The sequence below is a fragment of the Phodopus roborovskii genome, unplaced genomic scaffold (genome assembly GCF_943737965.1).
Source record: "Phodopus roborovskii unplaced genomic scaffold, PHOROB, whole genome shotgun sequence".
In the NCBI taxonomy this organism is placed as follows: domain Eukaryota; kingdom Metazoa; phylum Chordata; class Mammalia; order Rodentia; family Cricetidae; genus Phodopus; species Phodopus roborovskii.
Genome location: NW_026126416.1, coordinates 18,335,854 through 18,358,677, shown reverse-complemented (window position 1 = coordinate 18,358,677; position 22,824 = coordinate 18,335,854). Strand labels below are relative to the sequence as shown.

General features: G+C 41.2%; 1 protein-coding gene across 12 annotated transcripts in view; it reads left to right on the top strand.

The window, feature by feature from the left end:
• The window catches only part of Plcb4 (phospholipase C beta 4), a 367,915-nt gene that overhangs the window by 230,280 nt on the left and 114,811 nt on the right, over positions 1-22,824 (top strand). For all 12 annotated transcript variants that reach the window (XM_051183311.1, XM_051183307.1, XM_051183309.1 and 9 more), the window contains one exon: positions 22,043-22,123. In XM_051183311.1, the coding sequence (XP_051039268.1) occupies positions 22,043-22,123 (81 nt within the window). The remainder of the gene's footprint in view (positions 1-22,042; positions 22,124-22,824) is intronic.

Here is a 22,824-nt window from a genome sequence, read left to right as displayed (position 1 = left end):
GAGATAGGGGTGCGGTAGGTGGCTATGGTAACTGACACAGGAGAGAAGATAAGAATGATGACAGAGATAGGGGTGCAGAGGAAGGTGGCTGTGGTAGCTCACACAGGAATCCAGATAGTTATGACGCAAGGCAGCGAAAATGCAGGCAGGCGGAGGGAGGGGACCTTTGTGCATGTGCTTAGGGTGTTTTTATGCCTGAAGTGGGGGTTGGGGGCTGTAGAAAAGGACAGAAGCTCTATGTGTGCTTTCCAAAAAACAAATTTTCACAAGCCAGCATCCACAGAATGTAGTCAAAAATAAGGTGAATAGAAAGGAAATTGAAGAAGGCAGTAAAACACCTTAGAAAAAGAGCAAGTGCATCCCCCCCCCCCTCAGGCTGAGCACTGGCGTCCTGGTGGGGTTGAGAACAGGCCCTCCAGGGCCCTCCAGGGCCCCTCCACTTGGCCTTTGCAGTGCAACATGCTGCACCAGCACAGGTCAGAATTGTTTTCTTTTAAAGATTGAAGTGCTATTTTTAAGAAAATGTACTGTATGCCAAACAGCTATTTTAGACTTCTAAAGAAGATCTTGTTGTTGGCCTCTCACCTCCCCCCCTGTCATGAGAAGGAGAGGAAGGGAATCTAGACATCTGGAGGCCCAGGGTTGAAACACACAGGAGCTTTCTCTCTACCTGTCTACACTTTGCAGATACCTGGAGAGCCTTCCACATGCTGATTCCTGCTTCCTCCCAAGATTCCTGTAAATGTCACACTGGCTTAAGTCTCAGACATTAACAGAATTTAAAAAAAGAAAATAGGCATATGGGAATCTGATCTGCAGTTAAAACACAGGACCATTTCCTTAAAGAAGAAATCTTTGGGAATATCGATGTAATGGTTACTGGACCATGATTTCAAAGTAAGGTGTTGATGTTGTAGATTTACCAGGAAGTTTAAAAGTCCAAAATGCAGGACGTTTTGAAAAAATTAAACTTTGAGGACTAAACTATTCTAATTATGATACAATATATATTTGCATGAATATAACAGACATTCTGAATACTGTGTGTGAATTATTATTTAGCTTATTTGGCTACAACAGTTCCCCACTACGGGTTATCAGTGTTAAAAACAACCAAACAAATAAAAACCTACAGAACATGTGATCCTTATGTGATCCATAAATATACATGATATTACATCTGGTATCATGACAAGTTCCTGAGAATGAAATGAAAAAACATTTTCTTAGATGAGATTTATAGTAGGTTAGAAAGTATAGTATAAGGGGCCTTTTCTTGAAGTCATTTCCAGTTATACTTAAATAGGATGTGTTCACTTACCCCACAATGCTGGCCTGGCCACCATTCACAAAGCTGAGATAATACTGACAACAAGATGAAGTCTCCGAAGTTCAGAAGTTGTTGACTTGATATTTCAGTGGCAGGAGGTGGACAATAAATGGATGGACATAAATAAGCCAGTAAATGCCCAGCAATGTTAACTGTAGTTCTCAAGGGAGTGATGGCAGAGATGGACACTCGGGAAGAACAGGAGAGGGCAGTGGTATGGGCTAAGTGGGAAGGGAAGCTTGATTCAGGAGATGACATGACTGGACAGCTGATTGATAAGATTTCCCAGCTTGGTCAAGAGCTAACTAGCAAGCCTTCTAAGACATGGAACTTGCAGATGCAAGGCAAGAAGGCAGAATAAATCAGAGTATTAAACATTGGACCGAAGTCGGACTGGGAGTCAAGAGCAGTAGTAGAGTTAGAAAAGTGATGTCGTCAACTAAGAGAGACATGCATGGCCCCCTGGAGGAGGGGGGAAGGGACAAGATCTCCTGAGCAAATTGGGAGCATGGGGGGGGGGTGGAGGGAGTTAGGAGAAAGAGACAGCAAAAAAGAGGAGGGTGGGGGGAAGACATGAGGAACCAGGAAGATTGAGTTAAGGGAAGAATAGAAGAGAGCAAGAAAGGAGGTATCTTAATAGAGGGAGCCATTATAGGTGTAAAGAGAAATCTGGTACTAGGAAAATGTCCAGAGATCTACAAGGATGACCCCAACTAAGAATCTAGGAGATGGTCGAGAAGCTATCTTAAATGCCCTTCCTCAATAATGAGATTGATGACTACATTATATGCTGTCCTAGTCCTAGAGCCCTCATCCAGTAGCTGATGGAAGCAGAAGCAGAGATCCACAGCATTGAGCTGAATTCCTGGAATCCAGTTGTAGAGAGGGAGGAGTGGGGAAACCCGCAGAAACAGCTGACCTAAGAAAGTGGGAGCTCATGGACCCCAGACTGACAGCTTGAAAACCAGCACAGGATGGAACCGGGCCCCCAGAAAGTGGGTGTCAGTTAGGAGGCCTGGGCAGTCTATGGGGTCTCTGGTAGTGGAACAGCATTTATCTATAATGTATGAATGGACATTGTGAGCCCATTCCCCATAGAGGAACACTCTCTCAGCCTAGAGACATGGGGGGAGGGCTTAGGCCCTGCCCCAAATGAAGTGACATACTTGGATGATCACCCATGAGAGGCCTCACACTTTCTAAGGAGCAGAAAAGGGATGGGGGTCAGTGTGGGGCATGGGAGGATGGGAGGGAGAGGGGACTGGAAATTATATATAATATAAAATTGTTTCTAATTTAAATAAAAAGAAAATTAAAAACGAAAAAAAGAAAGAAAGAAAGAAAGAAAGAAAGGAAGAAAGAAAGAAAGAAAGGAAAGAGCAGAGGTTGCAAAGTGAGGGTCCCAGGTTAGCATCTTCAGTCCCACCAAGCTTTGGGCCCCCTCAACATGCCACCTTAAAGGGACTCTGGGATGGGCCGAGCCATGCGTATTTTAACTGAGCCCTCAGAGAAAGTTGCTGCACACTCAAGTATGAGATCAACATTGTGGAACTAGGTCAGGAGCTTACATTTCATCCTACTTGCTATGTGCAAAGTTATTTTCAACACGCACTGATTTACATTTTGGAGACAGCTATTCTGAGCTGTTTAAAAGAATGGTTTATAACGTGTGATGTTAGTCACTGCTCCATCATTATAAAATATCCATATAATTAACTGGTAACTGGTAAATTGCCCAGCCCTAATTTACTCACTCTGGAGATCAAGGCTATATAGCAAGTTCTAGGCCAGTCTGTGCTACATAGCAAGATCCTTTCTCAAAACTTCACAGGTTGTGGAGTAGTAACAGAGAAGTAGAGCTCTTGCCTAGGGCTTTGGTTTCAGTCTATCATACTGCTAGGATGATCAAGGAAGGGAGCTAGGAGGAGAGCAAGCAAGGGGCACACAATTTATTTTGGCTCATAATTTTCAAGGGTCTGGTGCCAGGTCTGGTGAATGTGCCTACAGTGGCAGTGATAGGGAGCACATGTTGAAGCTGTCACACAAAAGTGACCTAAAGACATCCCATCAAGACCCACCTCTTAAAGTTCTAGCACCAATCAGTAACATTGCCTTGGAGATATTCAAATTCCAGACCATAATAGGGGTTCGGGGACCAGCAGGATGAGGAGCACCAGAACTTCAAGGAAGGCGAGTTTGAGTTTTTGACCTTCTTCTGAACTGTTTTTTTCCTAGCGTGAGCGTGCGTGCCTGCGTGCGTGCGTGCGTGCGTGCGTGTGTGTGTGTGTGTGTGTGTGTGTGTGTGTGTATTTATTTGGGACATGCCCAGTCTGGCCTCAAAGTCCTTGTTGCAAGTTGTTTCACCTGCCTCAACATCCTGGTTAATAGGGGATTATAGACCGTGCCACCATACCAAGCTCTAGAGCTTTAAACTCTGACACAGTCATGTCCCCTGAACTCACAGGCAATTTTCTGAACCGCACTGTGGTAGAAAATTTGGGAGTAGATTAAGAGGGTCTGAAAAGCATTGTTTTTCACCTAGTGATTCAGGATTTGTGCCCATCTTTCTCTAGCCATCTTTCTTGTCTTCACAGCCAAATGACTTTTTCTTCCTATGATAAAGGCTGTGGCCTGGCACTTGGGCATTACAAAACTTGGCCCAAACTCTGTAACAACTCAGAAATGCAAGTGCTAATGTCTGCCAGGCTCTTGTAAAAACACTCAGGTCAGTTCCTTCCTCCAGACCAGCCTTTGTAAAAACAGTGTTGATAATGTTATCTGGGCTGTCCTGCCTTGGGGCTCAGAGCTGGCTCTTTGTCATCTAAGCATGTGATATTTAAAGAAAGACTCCTGTGGTTTGGGAAGTTCTGGCAAATAAATGGGCCTGAAGACAATAGACTGTGGTATGAGCCATAACCCTGACATTTACAAGTTAAGACCGTGAGTGGCTCCTTTTACCCTCCAGGTCGTTGTTCTCAGCTCAAATGCAAAACAACAAATGGTTCCCAAAGAGTTGTACTCTCAGAGTAGAAGGACCCAGTAGGTGTATTTGTCTCTTCCGCTTGAAGGTTCCATCATACTTGACATGTGATGGGTTTTCTTGTGTCCCAAGTGCTTACCCTGAGTAAATAAAATATTCAGGCAATCAGTCAGTGAGCACGTAAAGAGCACTGTCTGGGAAAAACTATTTCTCATTTTTCCTTACCATCACTAAACAGATACCTGGACCACACTCTGAAGGTTTGGTGTAGATGCCTTTAGCCTCTTACACCTTTGGCTTGCTCAGCTACCTTTCTCAGTATGAGAGGTTGATTGACAGAAACCCAGTGTAAGTATGGGTTTTACTTCACATATCTTGCTACATGTGGACTTCTTGACAACTAAGTAAGATCCTAAGAGTGGCTTCAATACCTAACGTTTCTAGCCCCACGTTCAGTCCCCCCAAATCTACAGCTAGAGATGGGAGGAGACATTCATGATTGGGACAAGAGACTGCCTATAATATTAAATGAGAGACATAGAAGAAAATAAAAGCTAAGTTACATGTTCAAGGATCCTAGAATTTGGAGAAAGGGAGTATATAAAACTGCAGGAATGATCAAAGATGGTTTCCCTTAGGGAGAGTTACCAACTTCAGGCTGGAAGGACTGACGGGGAAAGTTACAGAGGTTCTGAGATGGGAATGAGCCTGGTGTGCAACCTCAAATCTGTTGATGCGGTCTGAAAGAGAAGGAAGGGCAGTGTTAGGAATGTAAAGAAAATCAGTTTGAAAGAACTGGATTATTGTTTCTGATCTCCTCAGCTTTTGCTGCTTGGCAAATGACTGCAAGGATTAGTGACCTAAGACAGCAAGTATTCACACACAAAGCATGGATTTACACACATTATTACACAGAACAAAATAATTCAGTGAAGGGGAGAAAAAAGAAATGTACTCAGAGTTGTAAAGATATCCTCCTAGAAAATTTGTTTTATAGATACATAATTCTTATTCAGTAATACTGTAATTGCATAAAATACCTATTGTAGGCCGTCCTGTAATTTTTTTTTATTCATTAGTATTTTCAAACTTTTTTGGTATATGTCTCTTAAAACTGAAAATGCATTGTGAACTTTGTGTATGTGTGTGGTCTATCTCAAGGTAGTGGAAGTGTAGATAGACACATCCCATGCCAAACCATTCTTTTTTATAAGGTTTATTGTTTTTATATTTTTATTTTTGGTTTTTCAAGACAGGGTTTCTCTCTAGTTTTGGAGGCTGTCATGCAACTCACTGTGTAGACCAGGCTGGCCTTGAACTCAGAAAGATCCACCTGCCTCTTCCTTCTGAGTGCTGGAATTAATGGCATGTGCCACCACCGCCTGTCTGGCCAGTAAGATTTATTTTTATTATGAGTATGGGTGAATGTGTTCATATGCGTGCAGGTGTCCCTGAGACCAGAGGAGGGCGCCAGATTCCCAGGAGCTGGAGTTACCAATGGGTATGAGAGGCCTGCCTGACCTGGGTGTTGGGAATGCCATGCAATTCAGTGCTGACTTTTCACCACTAAGCCATCCATCGCTCCAGCCCTGAACTATTCTAATAATGCTCATTCATCACTTATAAATGTTCCGTCTTTGTACACAAGTATTAGTGTATTACACCTTTTTCAATTCACTATATTTTTTCTATATTTAATTATAAAAATGAGCTTAGTTTTCCACCTTTTCTACTTGGCACTAAGGTTTGTTGATCGTCTTGCCAGAACAATAATGTTAGCTCATCCCCACACTCCAGGCGTTTCGTTAAATGAAGTATTTAGTGCTTAGAGGGCTTTGTATTTTGGAGGTGCTTGTTCTAGCTACAAAGAATTAGCAATCTCTATTATAAAATGGTCCGAAGAGTCTCAGTTAAGTTTATTTTTATACTATGATAATATTAGACCTGTATGCATGGGAGCAATGAAGAGAGGTTGTTATTATACTTTAAAAATTATACCTTAGAATTATTTTATTGTTTCTGTAATATGCTTCTGCTGAACGATTTATTCTCCATCCAGAGCTGGGAAACATGAATAAAACTGGGTTAAGTGGAACAATACAAGACAGTGGTTGTTTATGTTGTTAGTGGTTCTGAGTTACCAGTGTTCTGGGTGAGCCTAGGTTGGTGTTTGCTGCAGATGGCCACACTTCCATCTCACCAAAATCACCCAGCTCATCTTGGAAGAGCCAGTGCAGCTTGTCCATCCTATTGTGTCCTGTAGGCCACAGCAAGTCACAGGCAGCTCCGGCTCAGCACTGGAGATGGGAGATGGCAGATAGATAACAAAGGATTGGAAGCAGGGAAGGGAAAGGCGTGTGACAGCTAATCTCAGTTTCTTCAGGTGCCCCCACAAGACCTGGGGTAGTTGACCATGTGTGGAGTTGGGTCAACACACCTTTTTGTAAACAAACAAAACAAAACAAAATACAGTACACCTTTTAGGTGTGATGAGACAGTCTGTCACAACTGCTATACCTTGTCCTCTAGTGCAAAGGCAGCCGTGGAACACACAGGAAGTAAGTGCAATATTGTTCCCATTAAATGGTGGTTTCAGAAACAGGTGGCAGGTAAAATAGGAGACTTGATGACAGAGATGAGTAATGAATGAGCCCAGTTTGATGATAATGCTGGGGTGGTTTCCCTTCACATCCTCATGTCTAGCTCAGACTTTACGTGTTGAACTCAGCCCTTTCTCTTCCCTCAGCCTTTGCTTCAGAGTGAAGCCCCTCCTGTCTTTCTTTTCTTTGCATGCTCATCTCAATTTCTTCTCTGGTGATTGCTTGTCTTCTTAAAGGTGGAAGGTAATTGTATTTCTTCTGGTAGTGGAAACATCTCAGCCACGGAATAGTCTTAAAGTCAGTGCTGGGAGAACTCCTAAGACTTGAGATGTGTGTGTGCCATTAGCTGGGCGCAAGGACAGGTTGTTTATGAGAAGATGCGAGACGAGACACATCCATTAGGAAAAGTGCGAAGGAAGTCTGGGATGACTTTAATTTACACAGAGCTTGTGGAAACAAAACAGGAAGAAAGTCTGTAAACAGTGAGTCAATACAATTAAAATGTAAGGGAGTAGTAGCTCTGCTGCTCGGGCCTTGCACCTGTCATTGTGCTGTGCTAGAGAATTTAATTAAAACTCTAATGGCAAAATTACAGAGCTGGATTCTCTCTGGGTCCTTTTTAGCCTTCAGTGTAAGTAGGGAAAGCTTGATGTTAGTTCAGGTCATATGTCTGGGCTACAGGTGAATGGGGTAATGGTAGCAAGGGCATGCTTTTAATTATAGAGATGAGTGCACCCCTGTGGTCTCCAGATTGGAGAGGAAGTTCATATTCCGCCAGCTTTATTTTCTTGCTCATTTTTAGACTCTGTTAATGCATATGGGCTAGCCATCAAATTAATAGTGCTCATTCAGGTGTGAGTAGATAAAGAGTCTAGTGAAATATGCAGCACTTTTAAAAGTAACTTTAGTCATGTGGTGGTACATGCTTTTAATCCCAGCACTTGAGTGGCAGAGGCAGGTGGATATCTGTGAGTTCAAGGCCAGCTTAGTTTAGAAAGAGTTCCAGGACAGCCAGGGCTACGGAGAGAAATCCTGTTTTGGAAAACAAACAAGCAAAAAGTAACTTTAAATCCTTTCTTAAGAAAATTACATGTATTATTATTCATTTTCCATGTGATCTCATGTGAATTATTTCTGTTCCTAAAACTGAGGAAGGATATTTTAGTTACTGCTACTTGTTGGAGATTTTAGAGGAAGTACTGAGTTGGTCAGGCAGGGTTCCCTAGCAGAACTTGTAGGGTATTTGTGATCCATAGGAAGAGACTCAATATGAGAGATTGACTCCTGAGTTGGGAAATGAATCTAGAAGCTGAGAAGTTTGTGAGCTTCTGTCTATATTCTAGACGCTATAGCTGGAGGGAGGCCTGTCTAAACACCATAGGTCTGAGAGCAGAGAGCCAGTGTGTGTGAGTCCCTTCCAAACACAAAGTTCTAAGGATGAGAACATCAGTAAGCAAAAACAGGAGAGAAAGAGCAGACCCTTCCCCATCTGTAGGCCTTCCATAGGATCTGAGTATCCTACATTAGTGAAAGCACATCATCTTAATCTATCTTCTAGAACAAGGACAGATATCTTCCAGAAATACCTCTGCATTCATATACCAAAGTGAAACGGTATTAATTCTCTGGGCACCGCCTAGCCCAGCCAAGTTAATGTGTCAATTAGCCATCATGGGCATTTTCTCTTTTAGAGTTTTCAGTAGAAACGCGTACCTTGCTGAGTGAGGGCCCACTCCTCAATAGCTCTAGACTTCAGTGCTCTGCAGAGAGTATGCAAACATTTCATTTCAGCCTCATAACAACCCTGTTAATTAGGTGTTTCAGGCTTATTTTGTGGTCGCAAAACTGGGGCTTAACATGGTTACACTCCTTACTTGAGGTTCCAAAGACTGGACAGGGGTTGAGCAGTGGTTCCATGCCAGCCGGTCTATAGTGGGTCTCTGAGTGCAGTGTGATTACCTCCAGCAGTAGTAACATCCACCTGTTAGGAAAGCAGATTTTCAGGCTCTCCCCACACTTACAGAATGAGACATTCAGCCAACTTACTTATTCCAGTAGTCTGCTTCAAGCACTGTCACAGTGATCGTCAGGACAGATGCAGCCCAAGCTTGTGAACCACAAGGCAATGATAAGATGAGGGATTTTAGAGTAACTAGAAAGAGATAAAAATTAAATGCTCCTAAAGCTCCTTACTGCTAATCTCCCTTAAGCAGGATGTCATGATAAAGAAAGAAAAACTTTTTGGAAACAAGCAAACAAACTTCTTTTCCTAGGAACAAACAGAATTTTTTGTCTTTTTTTTTTTTCCCCCAGCGTGTGTGTTGTGTGCATGTGTTATATGTACTTGTTAGTGCAGGTAGGGGTGTATGTGTGTGTGTGTGTATGTGTGTGCGTGCATGCGTGCGTGTGTGTGTGTGTGTGTGTGTGTGTGTGTGTGTGTGTGTGTGTGTGTAAAAATAAGAGGCAGACATTGGATGTCTTTCTTTAATTGTTCTCCAGCCTTATTTCCTTAGCATGAAGACATCCATTTGGCTAGACTGGCTGGCCAGCGAGCTTGTGAACTACTGTCTCATCCTTCTCCTGCACTCCAGAGCACATGCACTGTGTTTGGCTGTTTGCATGGATTCTAGAGATCCAAACTCAGATCCCTATTCCTGTAAGTCAGGTTCTTTACCACCCAGACTATCTTCCTAGCCCTGACATATAGATTGGACTGAGCCTTTCTATAGGCCAGGAACACAGCTTTGGAAGCCTCGAGTGCCTGTGAAGTTGTGAGGGCTAAATGAGGTTGTTTTGCAGAGTTTATAAGAAAGAAAGATTTGGGTTATCTGAGGGGTTGTGTATCAGCCACCAAGTAATGAGAGGGTCCATGGTCCAGAACTGGAGACTACACTTGAGTTACAGCTACATCTTTTATAACACACAATGGCTGCTGGCACAGAAGCATTTTTGGATGATAAGTATCAATATAAAAATATATAATTAAAAGCAATCTTTCTAAAATTCAATAAAAGAAGCTAGAATTAAAGATCTGTTTGTGTGTAGATGATTTTTATGCCTCCTTTTGTGAATCTGAGGTCTCATCCTTGCCTAGCAGGTACTTTACCATTGAGCTATATCCAGGTCCCACAGACCTGTTTAACTCTTTTATTCACTATTTACTTTAGGTAATCTAGACCATAATGATAATGTCACCAGGTTTTTAATCCAGTTCTTTTAGGAAAATAAGGACAGAGAGAAATTATTATTATTATTTTATGTAATTGCGTTCAAGTGCCCCTGGAAGCACCAACCGGCTCCCAAATGATCAACCAAACAAGCCATAAAGATAGTGAAGCCCTAATCAGGGATTTTTCAGTTGCTCATTGTTTGGGAGGGAAAGCTAGGTAAAGAACATAATGTTTCCTTTCAGGTGATGGGAGTATATGTAATACATTTTCAGCAAGAAAGCCTATTTTTTTAATAACTGACAGTGATTTTAATAAATCATTAAGAGGTATGTGATTTCTAATCTATTTTCTCTAAAAGCCACACATATAAGTGATTGCTCAGAAGTTCACTTTGTCAAAGCATGTGTCAAAGTGTCGAGGGGGCAGAAACACCTCCCTAGGAGTTTGGGCTGACCTTCCCCACTAAGGCTTCATCCAAAAACAGTTCCACAGCCCCTGTTCTGTCTCCTGCCTAGTGTGTCTTCTCACAAGTACTGGCTCCTGGCCTTGTGTTGCTCACAGCTAAGTTGCCTGGATGGCATTTGCAAGTAAGTAATGGATTCTCACAGGAAATGGTAGTTGGGGTAAAGGCTTTGCCAAAGAGTTCTTTCCAAAAGCTTAAACTCCCGAGTTAGTTAAGGGCTGGGTTTAGAGCGGCACGGAAATGGGAATAATTTTGGCTTTGCTGGACAGACATGTGACCTTGTCTGTCTTAAACTCTGTTCAACTAAGAACAAGCTTCCTTAGTTGAAAAACAGGAGTGAAAAATCCCCACCCAGCTTTGCCTTTATATGGCATAAATAAGATGGGCCATTTTAGAATGTACGTCACAGTAGGCACCTTCAGTAGTTTCATACCTAATGACAAATCATTTCCGAAGTCCTTTTTTGTGGTGTGTAAATCGCCTATATGACCCACCATCGTATTGTTCCCTGAATGTGGCAGACACCTCCTGACTTCAAGGCATTTGTATTCTGCCTTTATTCTCATTCATATCTATTCCTTTCTGCCCACTCGATGTCACTTCCATTCTGCCTCTCCCTTCCCTTGTTTTATCAGTCTTTAGACTTATTACTACTATACAATATTTTGTTAGTTTCCATTCATTTCTGAAATTTCCATGAAGCATAAGATCTGGCAGCAGAGAATATTTGTTTATTACTCTACCTCAGGAAGGAGTTCAGGAACTACCCAGTGAACATTTAAGAAGTTCTTATTGTGATCTACCAATTCCTAAGTTACAAATCCCAGAAACGAATTTATGACAGTTTAAGTGATTCCTAAATTTTGAAGAATTTTAAGGATACCAGGGAGCTGGAGCTGAATATTGAAAGAAATCAGCCAAGGGTAGACCAGGTGGCTGCTGTAGAGTTATGTCACCTGGACCTCCCTTCAAGAGAAAACTGCCAGGAGATGTATAATAGTCTTTTCCAGCAGTAGGGCAGCTAACTCATCTTGCATAGTTCCTTTGGACATTCACAATGAACAAACACTACATAACTAAGAGATAGCCTGTCCTGTTCCACCAGATGCAACTTCCTCTACAAGAAGTACTACTTTGTGAGACCCTTGGGCCCAGGCTTGTTTCCTCTCCTTTCCCTACCTCTCCTCTCCCCTCCACTCCCAGTCCCTCCCCTCCCTTTCTTTTTCTTGAATGTTCTTGCTCTGCTGCCTCTTCTTCCTTTCTCCCCCTTCCTGTGTCACAAGCATTTAGCCAGTTTTTTTTTTTTTTTTCTCCATCAAGCTCAGTTCTCCTGGTGTCTCTGGTTTGGTGGTCTAAAGAACTCAGCAGCAATTTCTCCTGTTGGGAGGGTCACATCCTGGGCCACCAGGATCCTGCTGCTATGTTACAAGGCTGACTGCTTAGCATGAGATCCCTCAGTGGTGACAGTGTCTGGATACTGCTGCAGCATCTACATGAGAAAGGGTTACAGAGCCAGCATCAGCCCCAGGCTGCAGTGGAGCTGTGCATTTGAGACCCAGTGGGAGCTGTTCTAGAAAACAAACAGGAAGAGCAGGGAGGGAGTGTCCTATGGAACTGTGGTGAAGTGCACTTTCAGAGGCCATGTTGTTAAGAAGAAATGAGTGCATTTTGTGGAAAGTGCAGAAGTCTGGTCTTTTCAGGACCCTTTCAGTATTGTCGTGTCCACAGAGCAAGAGCTGAAAATGTTCGTGGTTCTATCCGCCTTTCAGATATCAGATGCAAGTGTTTCCTGTCACTGATTTTAATTACTCGGATAATGTATGACGTGAAACAAATCATTTTAGTTAGAGATGCTTACCATAAAAAGGGCTACATCAGCTTTCTGTCATATTTGAAATACATCTAGATATTTCATTTGTTGTTTGTAGAATTTGAAGGTTCAGGAGAGGGGAAACAAGATATATTTCTCTGATATTTGTAGACACATATATTACAAATCCTACTTATTTGTCTCCAGAGCTTGGAATAAGCTCCCCTCCTTCAATTTGCCCTTTGCTTAGTTACTTGGACACCAGTTTTGATGAATGTGACAAGTTCCCTGTCCTTGAGAGTTACTGTGAGTAACATTACTTTGCTTAAAGACTTGATTTCGTGGTATTCTGTATGTGGACACGTAATTGTTGAGTGCTTTAGCAACCATTTCTTTTTTCTTCTTTTGTCACAAATCAAGGGGGCCACCCACAGCAGCATCCTGCTGTAGTACGAAGGCCCCTGGGACTCTGAGCACCCATTTACCTGAAAGAGCCCACATCAGAAATGCTATGGGGAAAGAAGGACAAAGAGAAACAGACATGGAGATTTTGGCTTCTCCAGTTAACTACCTTCATAAATTAGGCTGCAGAGATTAAGCATATTTATTCTGAGGTAAAGGAAAAGACAGAGAACTACTGCTATCGATGGACCCAAGATAAACCTTTGAGAACAGTTTGTCCCTTGTCAGAAACTAAACCCAGAGTTCCCTTCCCCACCAACGTCTAATCACATTGAGGACACCCCTGTCCCACAAAGGTGAGGTCACTACCAAGACCTTATCTTGGCCTGTTCAGACTATTATAACAGAGTGGCACGCACTGTGTAGCTGTTAGCAAGCAATATATTTTTCACATTCTCTAGAGCTGAAAAGTCCAAGATGAAAGGCCCTGGCAGACTGATATCTGCCAACAACATTGTCACCATGTATAGAAGGTACTTTATGGCTGAGTCTTCATGTTGTAGAAAGCTAAGGGGTCTCTCTGGAACCTATTTTAATGGATTTCTGATCCATTTGTGTCCCCAAAGTTCCCTGCTTCCATTCTGCATCACTTTAGGGGCAGGAACACAATATATGAGTGTGCATGGTGAGGCACATATCCCGACCATAGCACCTTGTTAAACAGCATAAGAGCAACTTCATTTCTCCAAAACATATAACTCAAAAACTGAGGAAAGGTAGTTTGCATTCCTTGCAAATGCTGCTGTTCATTTGTAAGGTAGGGATAAAATGAAAGGAGATTGCCTCTTCCATTTGACACCAGGCTAGAGCATCCTCCATATCTCAAAGCCCCAGCTAAAAGTGAGCACTTCAAAGGCTCATAGTTGTTTCTTGAGGAATTTTCATTTCTGTTTCTATGTGATATGGGTGGCCCAAAAATTTAGAGGTCTCTCACCTTTGATATCTACTATGTAACTCATGGGCTTGCTCTCTCACCCTGAGTGAGATCTCCATGTCGGGCTCAGGACATGGGCTCCTTAATGGGACTGATCTCTCTATCTCACTATCTCTAGCCATTAATGAAATGGAAGGAAATTATAATTCTGCTGAACAAGTTTTTCCAGGGAGAGAGGTGAAGAAACAACAATTTAATCCCCAAGTAGAGAAGGCACTAGCAGACAAAAGAATGATTCCTTTCAAAGCCTTGTTTATGTATGAGAGCATCGACCACTCAAAGGCAGCTACATCCCTGGGCTATATAGGAGCAGCTCTACACTACCAAAATGTCCTACCCTAATCAATCCTTTACCTCTTGTATAACCTAAGGAGCAAAGGGACCTTCTGAGGACCTTGTGAAAGCTGTAAACCACCTGACCTTGCCTATGCCTCCATGAGAAAGTACTAGTAGGATGAATCTCACTAGGGTCTCAGGTGGGTGATCATAGTGTTGAAAATTAATAGCAATGGCCATATCTAGCCTTGAGGAAACACATGTACATTATGTTTGATGACTTATTTTCTGTGCCAGCCACTGCACAACATAAAAGTTGACAGAGAGTGGCTTGCGAAGAAAGGTGTCTGGCGTGGAGAAGAACACATTCAAGCTGATCATTACATAGAAAACAAACTTTCAGTGGGTCTAATTCAATAGTATCTTACAAATTTTGGGTTTTCATTATACAGATTGTATTCTAAATTAGAGGAAATATATACATACTAGGAATATTGTTCTTTGTGATTCACAAAACTAAAGTACATTTCTTGTTAAAATGCAGATACAATTCTGCCTCACCTTCTATTGTGTGTGTCCTCTTAAACAGCTGTCCAGACTTCAGTTAGGATCAATGTTTGCATCTGTAAAATAGCATTTTGGTGTTTACATTATTTGTTAATTTGGTAATGCATAATCTCTATTAGCAACATACACAGGATTATTAGTGTGTTATAGTAACAATTGACAGGTATTTACTTCGTTAATATTATACTGTGCTTTTCTTTTATTTGAATGAGATGGGATCTGAGTATGTAGCCCAGACTGTCCTCCAGCCCTCAATCATCCTGCCTTAGCCTTCCAACTGCTGTTAACACAGGTGTATGCCATCGTGTCTGGCTGTAGTCCAGTGTCTGTGTCAAATTCTCTAGTATTGAAAAAGCAAGTTTCTAAGCCCACAGTCAGGTTAAATTTCTAGTGATTATAAGATATTTTATGCTTATAAGCTTCTTTCACTGAATAAAGGAAGCCATAATGTAAAAATACATATATACTTGTAGGTAAAATAAAGGACTATGACTTTGGATTATAGGGAAAATATAAACATAGGAAAATATACTAAATTAAGGCATCTATTATGAGCAGCAAATACCCTAGGAAGTTGGAAGAGGTGAGTTGCAGGTGCAGTTCAAGTGTCCTTTTGCCAGAGTATGAAGGAGGAGGAATGGTCAAAGGTCACTGCATCCATGACATCGATGGAAAACAGCAGGTCACTGGGGTGTTTTTCCTGGTGCTAGCATCCAAAAGAAAACTGTCCTACAAAGATATCAAAATACACATTAGAGAAAAGACAGCATCTTCAACAAATGGTGCTGGCAAAATGATGTTAATATGTAGAAGAATGAAACTAGATCCTTATCTTTGAGCATGCACACAGCTCAACTCCAGGTGGATCAAGGACCTCAACATGAGCTGTCAGACTTCAACAAATGGATAAGGGACCTCTAAATGAGACCTCACCCTTTTGATGAATGGGTAAGGGACCTCAACATGAGACCTCACACTTTGAAACTTCTAGAGGAAAAAATAGGCACTCTAGTTCATGGAGATGTAAGTATGGTAAGAACTTCTGAATAGCACTCCAGCAGCACAGGGATAAGACTACTAGTTGGCAAATAAGATAAATAACATGAAACAAACAAACAAGAACCTCTACAACAAAGGAAGCCATGAATTGACTAAGAGACAGTCCACATAAAGGGAGAAAAAGCTTTGCCGTCTATACATCTCACAGAGAATCAGTATCTGGACTATACAAAGAAATAATAAAAACACACCAAGAAAGACAATCCAAACCAAATGCAGAATGTAAAACAGAACAGGAAGTTCTCAAAAGAAGAAATACAGGTGACTAGTAAATGTTTTTAAACATGTTCCATAGCCTTAGCAATCAGGGAAAAGAAGATTAAAACTACATTAAGATTCCATCCCATCCCAGTCAGAATGGCCATCATGGACATATCAGGACTACGAATGACAACAAATGCTGGTAAGGATATGAGAAAGGGAGACTCTACACGCTGTTGTGGCAAAATAAACTAGAGTGGCAACTTTAAAAAGTCAGTCTGGAGATTTCTCAAAAATAAAAAAAGATAAACAAAAAAAAAAAAAAAACTGAACTACCATATGACCCAGCTGTATCACTCTAGAACATATAACTAAGGGAATCTATATCCTTCTGCAGAGTAAATGAGGTGTGATCCCAGTTGGTCTTATCAATAAAAACCTGGAGTCAGATATCAAGATAAATGTCGAGAGATCAGAGAAGCAAAGAAGCAACCACAGTCACTTATTACCTCTCTGAATCCTCCAACCAAAAGGGCCAAGATCCTGTCTACACCAAGCCTTATTACTTCCCATCTCTGCCCCATGTTGTCACTTCCTGTGTCCTCTGTATAGACCTCCAGATTTTATGGTTAACTAGTGGCTAGTTCCACCCTGATTTCCAGGCAGGCTTTATTTGTCAGAACACAAACAAAATATTACAACAGGTAATAGCATAACCATGTTCATTACAATTCTATTCACATTATTCAAGAAACAGAAATAGTCTGGATGTCTATCTGATGAACAGATAAAGAAAATGTGATATATATATATATATATATATATATATATAATGATTTCTATTTAAGATTGAGAGAAGATAAGTTACAAGGACTTGGACTTAGAATCAGAGATAATGCGTCAAATCTCAGGTTTGTAACTCATTGGCTATGGCTCTGAAGAAATTACTGTGAACATTTTCTCCCCTGTGTAAAATGGACTGACTATAGTGGTTACCACTAACCTCATGTGGCTCTTCCCCTTCTGTGGAATCTAAAACATCTTAAACTAATATTCCACAACAGTGGCTGGATTAGTAGGTACAGAGATCACGTACAGAACTGCTAGCAGGGAGTGGAGAAATCAAACTGGGGATAGTGCATGGCTTTGGAAACTGAGAGTCCACCCCCAGTGACATGCTTCCTCTAGCAAGGCCACCCCTAACCCTGCCCAAACACAACCACCACCAGGAGATATTCAAACATCTAAGCTTATGGACGCATTATCATTCAAATCACTGCAGTCCTCTCTCTCTCAAAAGTGTAAATCTTTTAATGTAATGCAAAAACCCTCATTCCTTCCACCCTTTTGAATCTTCTCAGTCACAAATGCACAAGAGGAGTACTACAGCACTCCTGTTTAAATAAAGTATAATTAAAGCACATAATGGTCCATCCACAAAAGCTGATTTGGAATTCGTATTTGGAATAAGGCTGTACTCTACCATAGTTTGTGTTGCAAAGCCCACAATATAACACAGATATTAGTGGTTAATTTGGTGGAAGAGAGGATAGTACAGAAAGAACTATGATCTACCTTGAAGTCAAAATATAAGGCTAGGGAGATCTCTCAGTGGTAAAGTGTTTGCTGCACAAGTGTAAGGAACCAAGTTCTGATTCCCCACCGCCTACTCCTGGAAGACAAAGAAGGGGGATCTCCAGGGTAAGATAGGTAGCTGGACTAGTTGACAAACTCTGGGTTCAGCAAGAGACCCTGCCTCAATATATAAGCTATCATTGTAAACTTGGCATACCAACTATTGGATCTGACATGCATGCATACACATGTACTTGTCTAACCATACACATGAGGTACAGATACAAACATACTCAAGTATCTGTTATTTTGATAGCCACCCACTCCTTTTTATTCAGACAGCCAAGTGCTCTGTAAATCCTTTAAAGAAGAAAGGGAATTAAATTTTATTTGACTGAATATCTTTTGTAATTGAAAGAATAGACATATATTAAGCTAAATCAATTTGAATATTTTGTTAGACTGTGCTATTGAATACTGTGAAGATAGCATATACTAAAAAAAAATAGCATAGAGCTTATCATGCACTACATGTTTGATGAGATGGTAGGTGTCTGTCTCTACAAGCCTTGAGTGGCACACAGCCTTCTGAGCAGGGATCCTAGTGCCAGAAATAGAATCCTGACAGAGTGCTGGCAGCTAGAGTGATGTTTCTGCCTCTCTCAAGAAAAGTGACCTCCAGCTGCCACTTGTTCAGAATTTCCACAAGAATTCCTAACCCTTTCCAATGTACTTCCTGTAGCCAAAAGTAAGAGCTGGGCTGGGTAGCCAACCAGGCCCTTGAGCTCCTAAGATTCCCCAGGAAAAGTTCTGCTATGGTTTGTTTTCTTACCAGCAGATTCAATTACTATCCATTAGCTGGAAAACAAACAGATTTGCAAAGGAGAGGAAGCCTGGCTTCCTTTTACAGTCATCTCCTCCACAGTTGCCTGGGTGATACACAATGTACCTGACTGTGGGTCTTGGATATCACTGTGGTCTGGCTGGGGATGCCACAGCCTGAATTCTAATCAGAAAATATCCATGTGAAATATAAAACTGCTGTTGGAGAATACGAATAGAGATTGTGCATATTTGATTGTGCATATTTACCAATAGTAGAGACCCAGTGCTAGGCTGGTTGGTAGAAAGTAGAACCTAAGTAGATTTACTGTAGTTCCTATTCAGTTGGTTGTCACTGAGCCTTCAGATCTGTGCTCTGATGTTTCATAAGTAGTTTGGATGTGTTTGTCAGGGAACCTCTCAGACAAGTCAGCTTGTTTTAGACTTGTAATTTTAGCATCAGTCACGGAGGGGTCCTGGGAAGATTGCCACCCTGGTCATTGCTTCTCACAATAGCAAATAGGACTTTATCTCATGTACCAGATAATAAACCATTTATGAAAGTTTTATCCTATTTTAGTTGCTGAGGACTCCAGAAGCAAATAGATTTTATTATTTATTTATTTATTTTATTTTTTTGTCTAATTGGGGGATCATCCTGCAGCTAGCTCTAAGAGTTTCTATGTTTTAGTCTATCCCTAGTTTGCCATTCTACTGTGATTTACTGCTTTTGGCTCTGTTTTCTTATATTGCTCTGGAAATTAACCCCCTCCCCGAGTTTATGTTGGTGTTGTTTTTCACTTTTGAGGTCCTAGGATTTGAACCCAGGGCCCTGAGTATGTTAGTTTGTTAGTTGAGTACTTACTGTTCGACTGATTCTGATCCTTAATGGACTTAATGGACTATTTTTTTTCTGGGGTTTTTATTTGTTTGTTTGTTTGTTTGTTTTGAGACAGTCTTACCAAGTTGTGAAGGCAGGCATTGAATTTGTGATCCTTTTGCCTCAATGCCTGAGCACCTTGGATTACTTCTTTCAAGGGCATTCAAGTGGTGCCCCTTGGCCAAGGGAGGTTGTGCCCAGTCAGTCCTTGGAGCCACCCTAACTTCTGAAATGAGTGAGTATGGATTAGGAAAAGATGTCTCTTCTTCCACATAGCCCAGTTCACTGCCTCGTATGCTATCCTCTCTCCCTTAAGTTCCCCAAGAACTCATGGACCTGGCTTGATGCCACCCTTCAGTATGAACGGGTTCAGTTTTATGTGTTTGTACATACTGACCTGTAGCAAAATATTTTATTTGACAGAATGGTATGTCCTTTCATCCTTTCATGAATAAATTAGTTTTAGGTTGATTTTGAAATAAGCACTTCTAGTGAAAGAAACTTAAAGACATACAAGACCATTTTAAGGACTCTCCTCATGGAGGTCGCAGTCTGGTATATGAGCCAGTTAGTCAGAAGCGGACTGTGTTCAGAGCTGGCAAGGAAGGAAGCATGATATTGTATCAGGAAATAAAAGACACAGTGTGGAGACTGGGGAGCCACTGGGAAGAGAAGATCAGTCATTACAGTGAGGACTGGATTTTGAAGAGCTAGAAACCCCAAGGGGACGAGAGAGTCTGAAGAGGTGGGATTGGAATTTTGAAGGTCCTGAGACTGGAGAGCTCTGATGGCATTTAAGATAGGCTATTCTGTTGGGAGTGAGCCAAAAGGTCACAGAACAGGAAGTGGCTCAAGTAAGACAGGAAGGACCCAGATGTTCTTAGGATTCTTTAGTTGAAATCTTACTTAAATGTAATGGGAATTCATTAGTTTAGGATTTTAGAGAACTGGTTAAAAAATGATTGAAGAATCAATATGGCTGCTATGGGATAACCAGTGTAGACGTGGTAAGAATTCATCAGAATGGTAACAAGTGTTTGAACCAAGGTGGTAATGGTAGAGATAGAGTGAAATGGGCATATCACCTATGTGCTATGCAAGTAGACTTATTAATGATCCTGAGGAGAAAATAAGGAAGAAAAAGCAAGAAAGACTCTCAGTCTCAACGAGTAAGCCTGCAGGTTGAAGAGCCAGATACACTGGTGACTTTGGAAGGGACAGCTTGACATGGGACAGCAGCATGGAGAGGAGGGAGGGAGCCAGAGTCAGATCTGAACTTGTTAATTTTGAAACATTCAAGTAGAGTTGGCAACTGGGGAGTTAAATGTCTGATTCGGATCCTGCAGGTGATTGGGCTGCTATTTTAAATGTGGGCCACAACAGTAACTGGTTGCTGTTGAATCCATGTGATTTATAGAAACCTGGAAACACAGTGGAAATGAGAAGTCCAAGAACCAAGTTCTGAAGGCTATGGAGAGCTTAGATGTATAGGGAAAAGGGAGGAAATGACATTAGAGAAATGGGACATGATCAAGGGGATGAGGGGTAAGGTGTTTCAATGAGAAAGGAGTCATCATCCATTCAAGGTCAAATCACACACATACTGCCAGATACCTGTTCATAATTGGCAACCATGGTTACAATACCACATTCTGTAACTTGCTGAATTGTGCCTCTGTGCTGTGTACCTTGCATCCCCTGAGTTGTTAAGTTGCTACAAATAACTCAAAAGTTGTGGGTAAATACTTTAATTAGGTAAGAGTCTGAGACAGAAAGAGTCAATTCAGAGCAAGTAAATAGATAATTGAGGAACTGGATTTTGTCTCAAAAGGCAGAGGTCTTACCTTTGCCTCTGTCTGCAGTTTCCAGTACTGGTGTGCAATGTCCACTGCCTGGTATTGAGTTGAATACATACAGTGATTCTTTGCCAGAAAAGTACCCCAGATTAAAAACTAGCTTCATTCAGGGCTGCCAGGACACTGGATTCTGCCACCTTATGGAGGTTATCTCTTGACATTGGATTTGAGTGTTGCTGTTTTCCTGGAATTTAGAAAGATAAATCTGGATGTGAGAAACTAAGCATTTGAAGTATCTTTCTTAAAATGCTAACCCTGTAATTGCTATTTATTTAGTGATGCTTTATCCCTGTGGAAAGAACAGGTTCCTAGTTGTTGGCATTACAATGATCTAGGAAGTAGGCTTCTTTAAATCATGAGAAGAATGCCTAGCTTTGTCAAAGCACCTGCCATGCCTTGGTATTATTGCAAACAGGGCACAGAACATCTAGGTTCATTTCCCTTTATACTTTTTTTTTCTCTCACTGAGAGATTTTCCTGGTGTTTCTAAATGCAATGGATCAGGAATCCATTGGTGCCCTGGGCGGACCTGCTGTGGTGCATGAGTTTGAAGAGCATGTCTTCTCAATTGAAGCTTTGATTCTGTGGTTTTCATTGAGTTTTTGGAGTTTAAGTCCACAGCAGTGGTCCTCGATGTCTTGTGCATCAGAAGTCACAGAAGGCTTGTGGTGACACATCAGTGGGGCTATTGTTGGTATGGATCAGTACAGGCAGCAAGGTGTCCTGTATGGAGGGCAAACAGGCGACACTGAAATTCAGACCCTCTCCTGAAACCTTCAGGAAACTCTTTCCTATATAAACCCAGAGCATAGGTGTCATTAGTTTTTGGATGTGTTCTAGAGGAAGGTTTTCTTTTAAACCGATCAGTCTTTGGATATAGAAAAAGAATGTACAGTGCTCTCAATGAAAATGTTCCACAGTATCATCAGAAATGGAGGTGTTAGGATCCAGATATAAAGAGTCATTGCTCATTGTCCTGCGTTTGGGCACTCAGACATAATTAAATCTTTATTGAACCCAAAATGTTGTAAGTCACAAGACCCATTCTTTTTAACAGGAATCTTTCGTGTTTGAGCCAAGCTGCCTCTTCAAAGTGGATGAATTTGGCTTCTTCCTGACCTGGAAGAGTGAAGGCAAGGTACGGCATCAGAGCAATAGCTTGTTCTGCCCACCTTCTCGTTCAAACCAGTTCATTTCTCAATAGGTAGAGCAAGTTCCTCTAGAGGGTATGGATGCTATGCTTACTCATTCTTTTGAGATCTTTCTGTACTTGCTTTCCTGTCCCAGGCATTGAGGACACTGGGAGATTAAAGACAGTGTGCAGTTTAACTCTAAGAGCTCATGCTGGAAGAATAGAGTTGGGAATTTTTGAAAGAGTTTCAAGTAACTGAGCATTGTGAAAGAGAAGTTTACATTCTTATAAAACCTTAGACAAAATAGGTCTGATTTAATCTTGAGAGTTAGGAATATTTCCTAGAAAATAATTTTCAAGCTGAAATTAAAAGGCACATTAAGTACAGCTCATTAGACCCTGGGGCATAATCAGATGTGTGGCACAATGTTCACATTTAATAAACACTGGAGCCCAAACCAAGAAAGGTGTAATTGGAATTACATAAAGTTGGCATTCTTCCTGCTTAATGTTTTCTATATGTACATATTTAATTATATATGGACATTATGTGTATAAATACAATAACATTTTGTAAACATTTTATTCATTATTCAGAGTTGCATTCATATATATATGTATATATATATATATATATATATATACTCACATATATGATTATTTTCACATACATGAAGAAGTTTGAATCTTTTCTTTCTGATCATTAG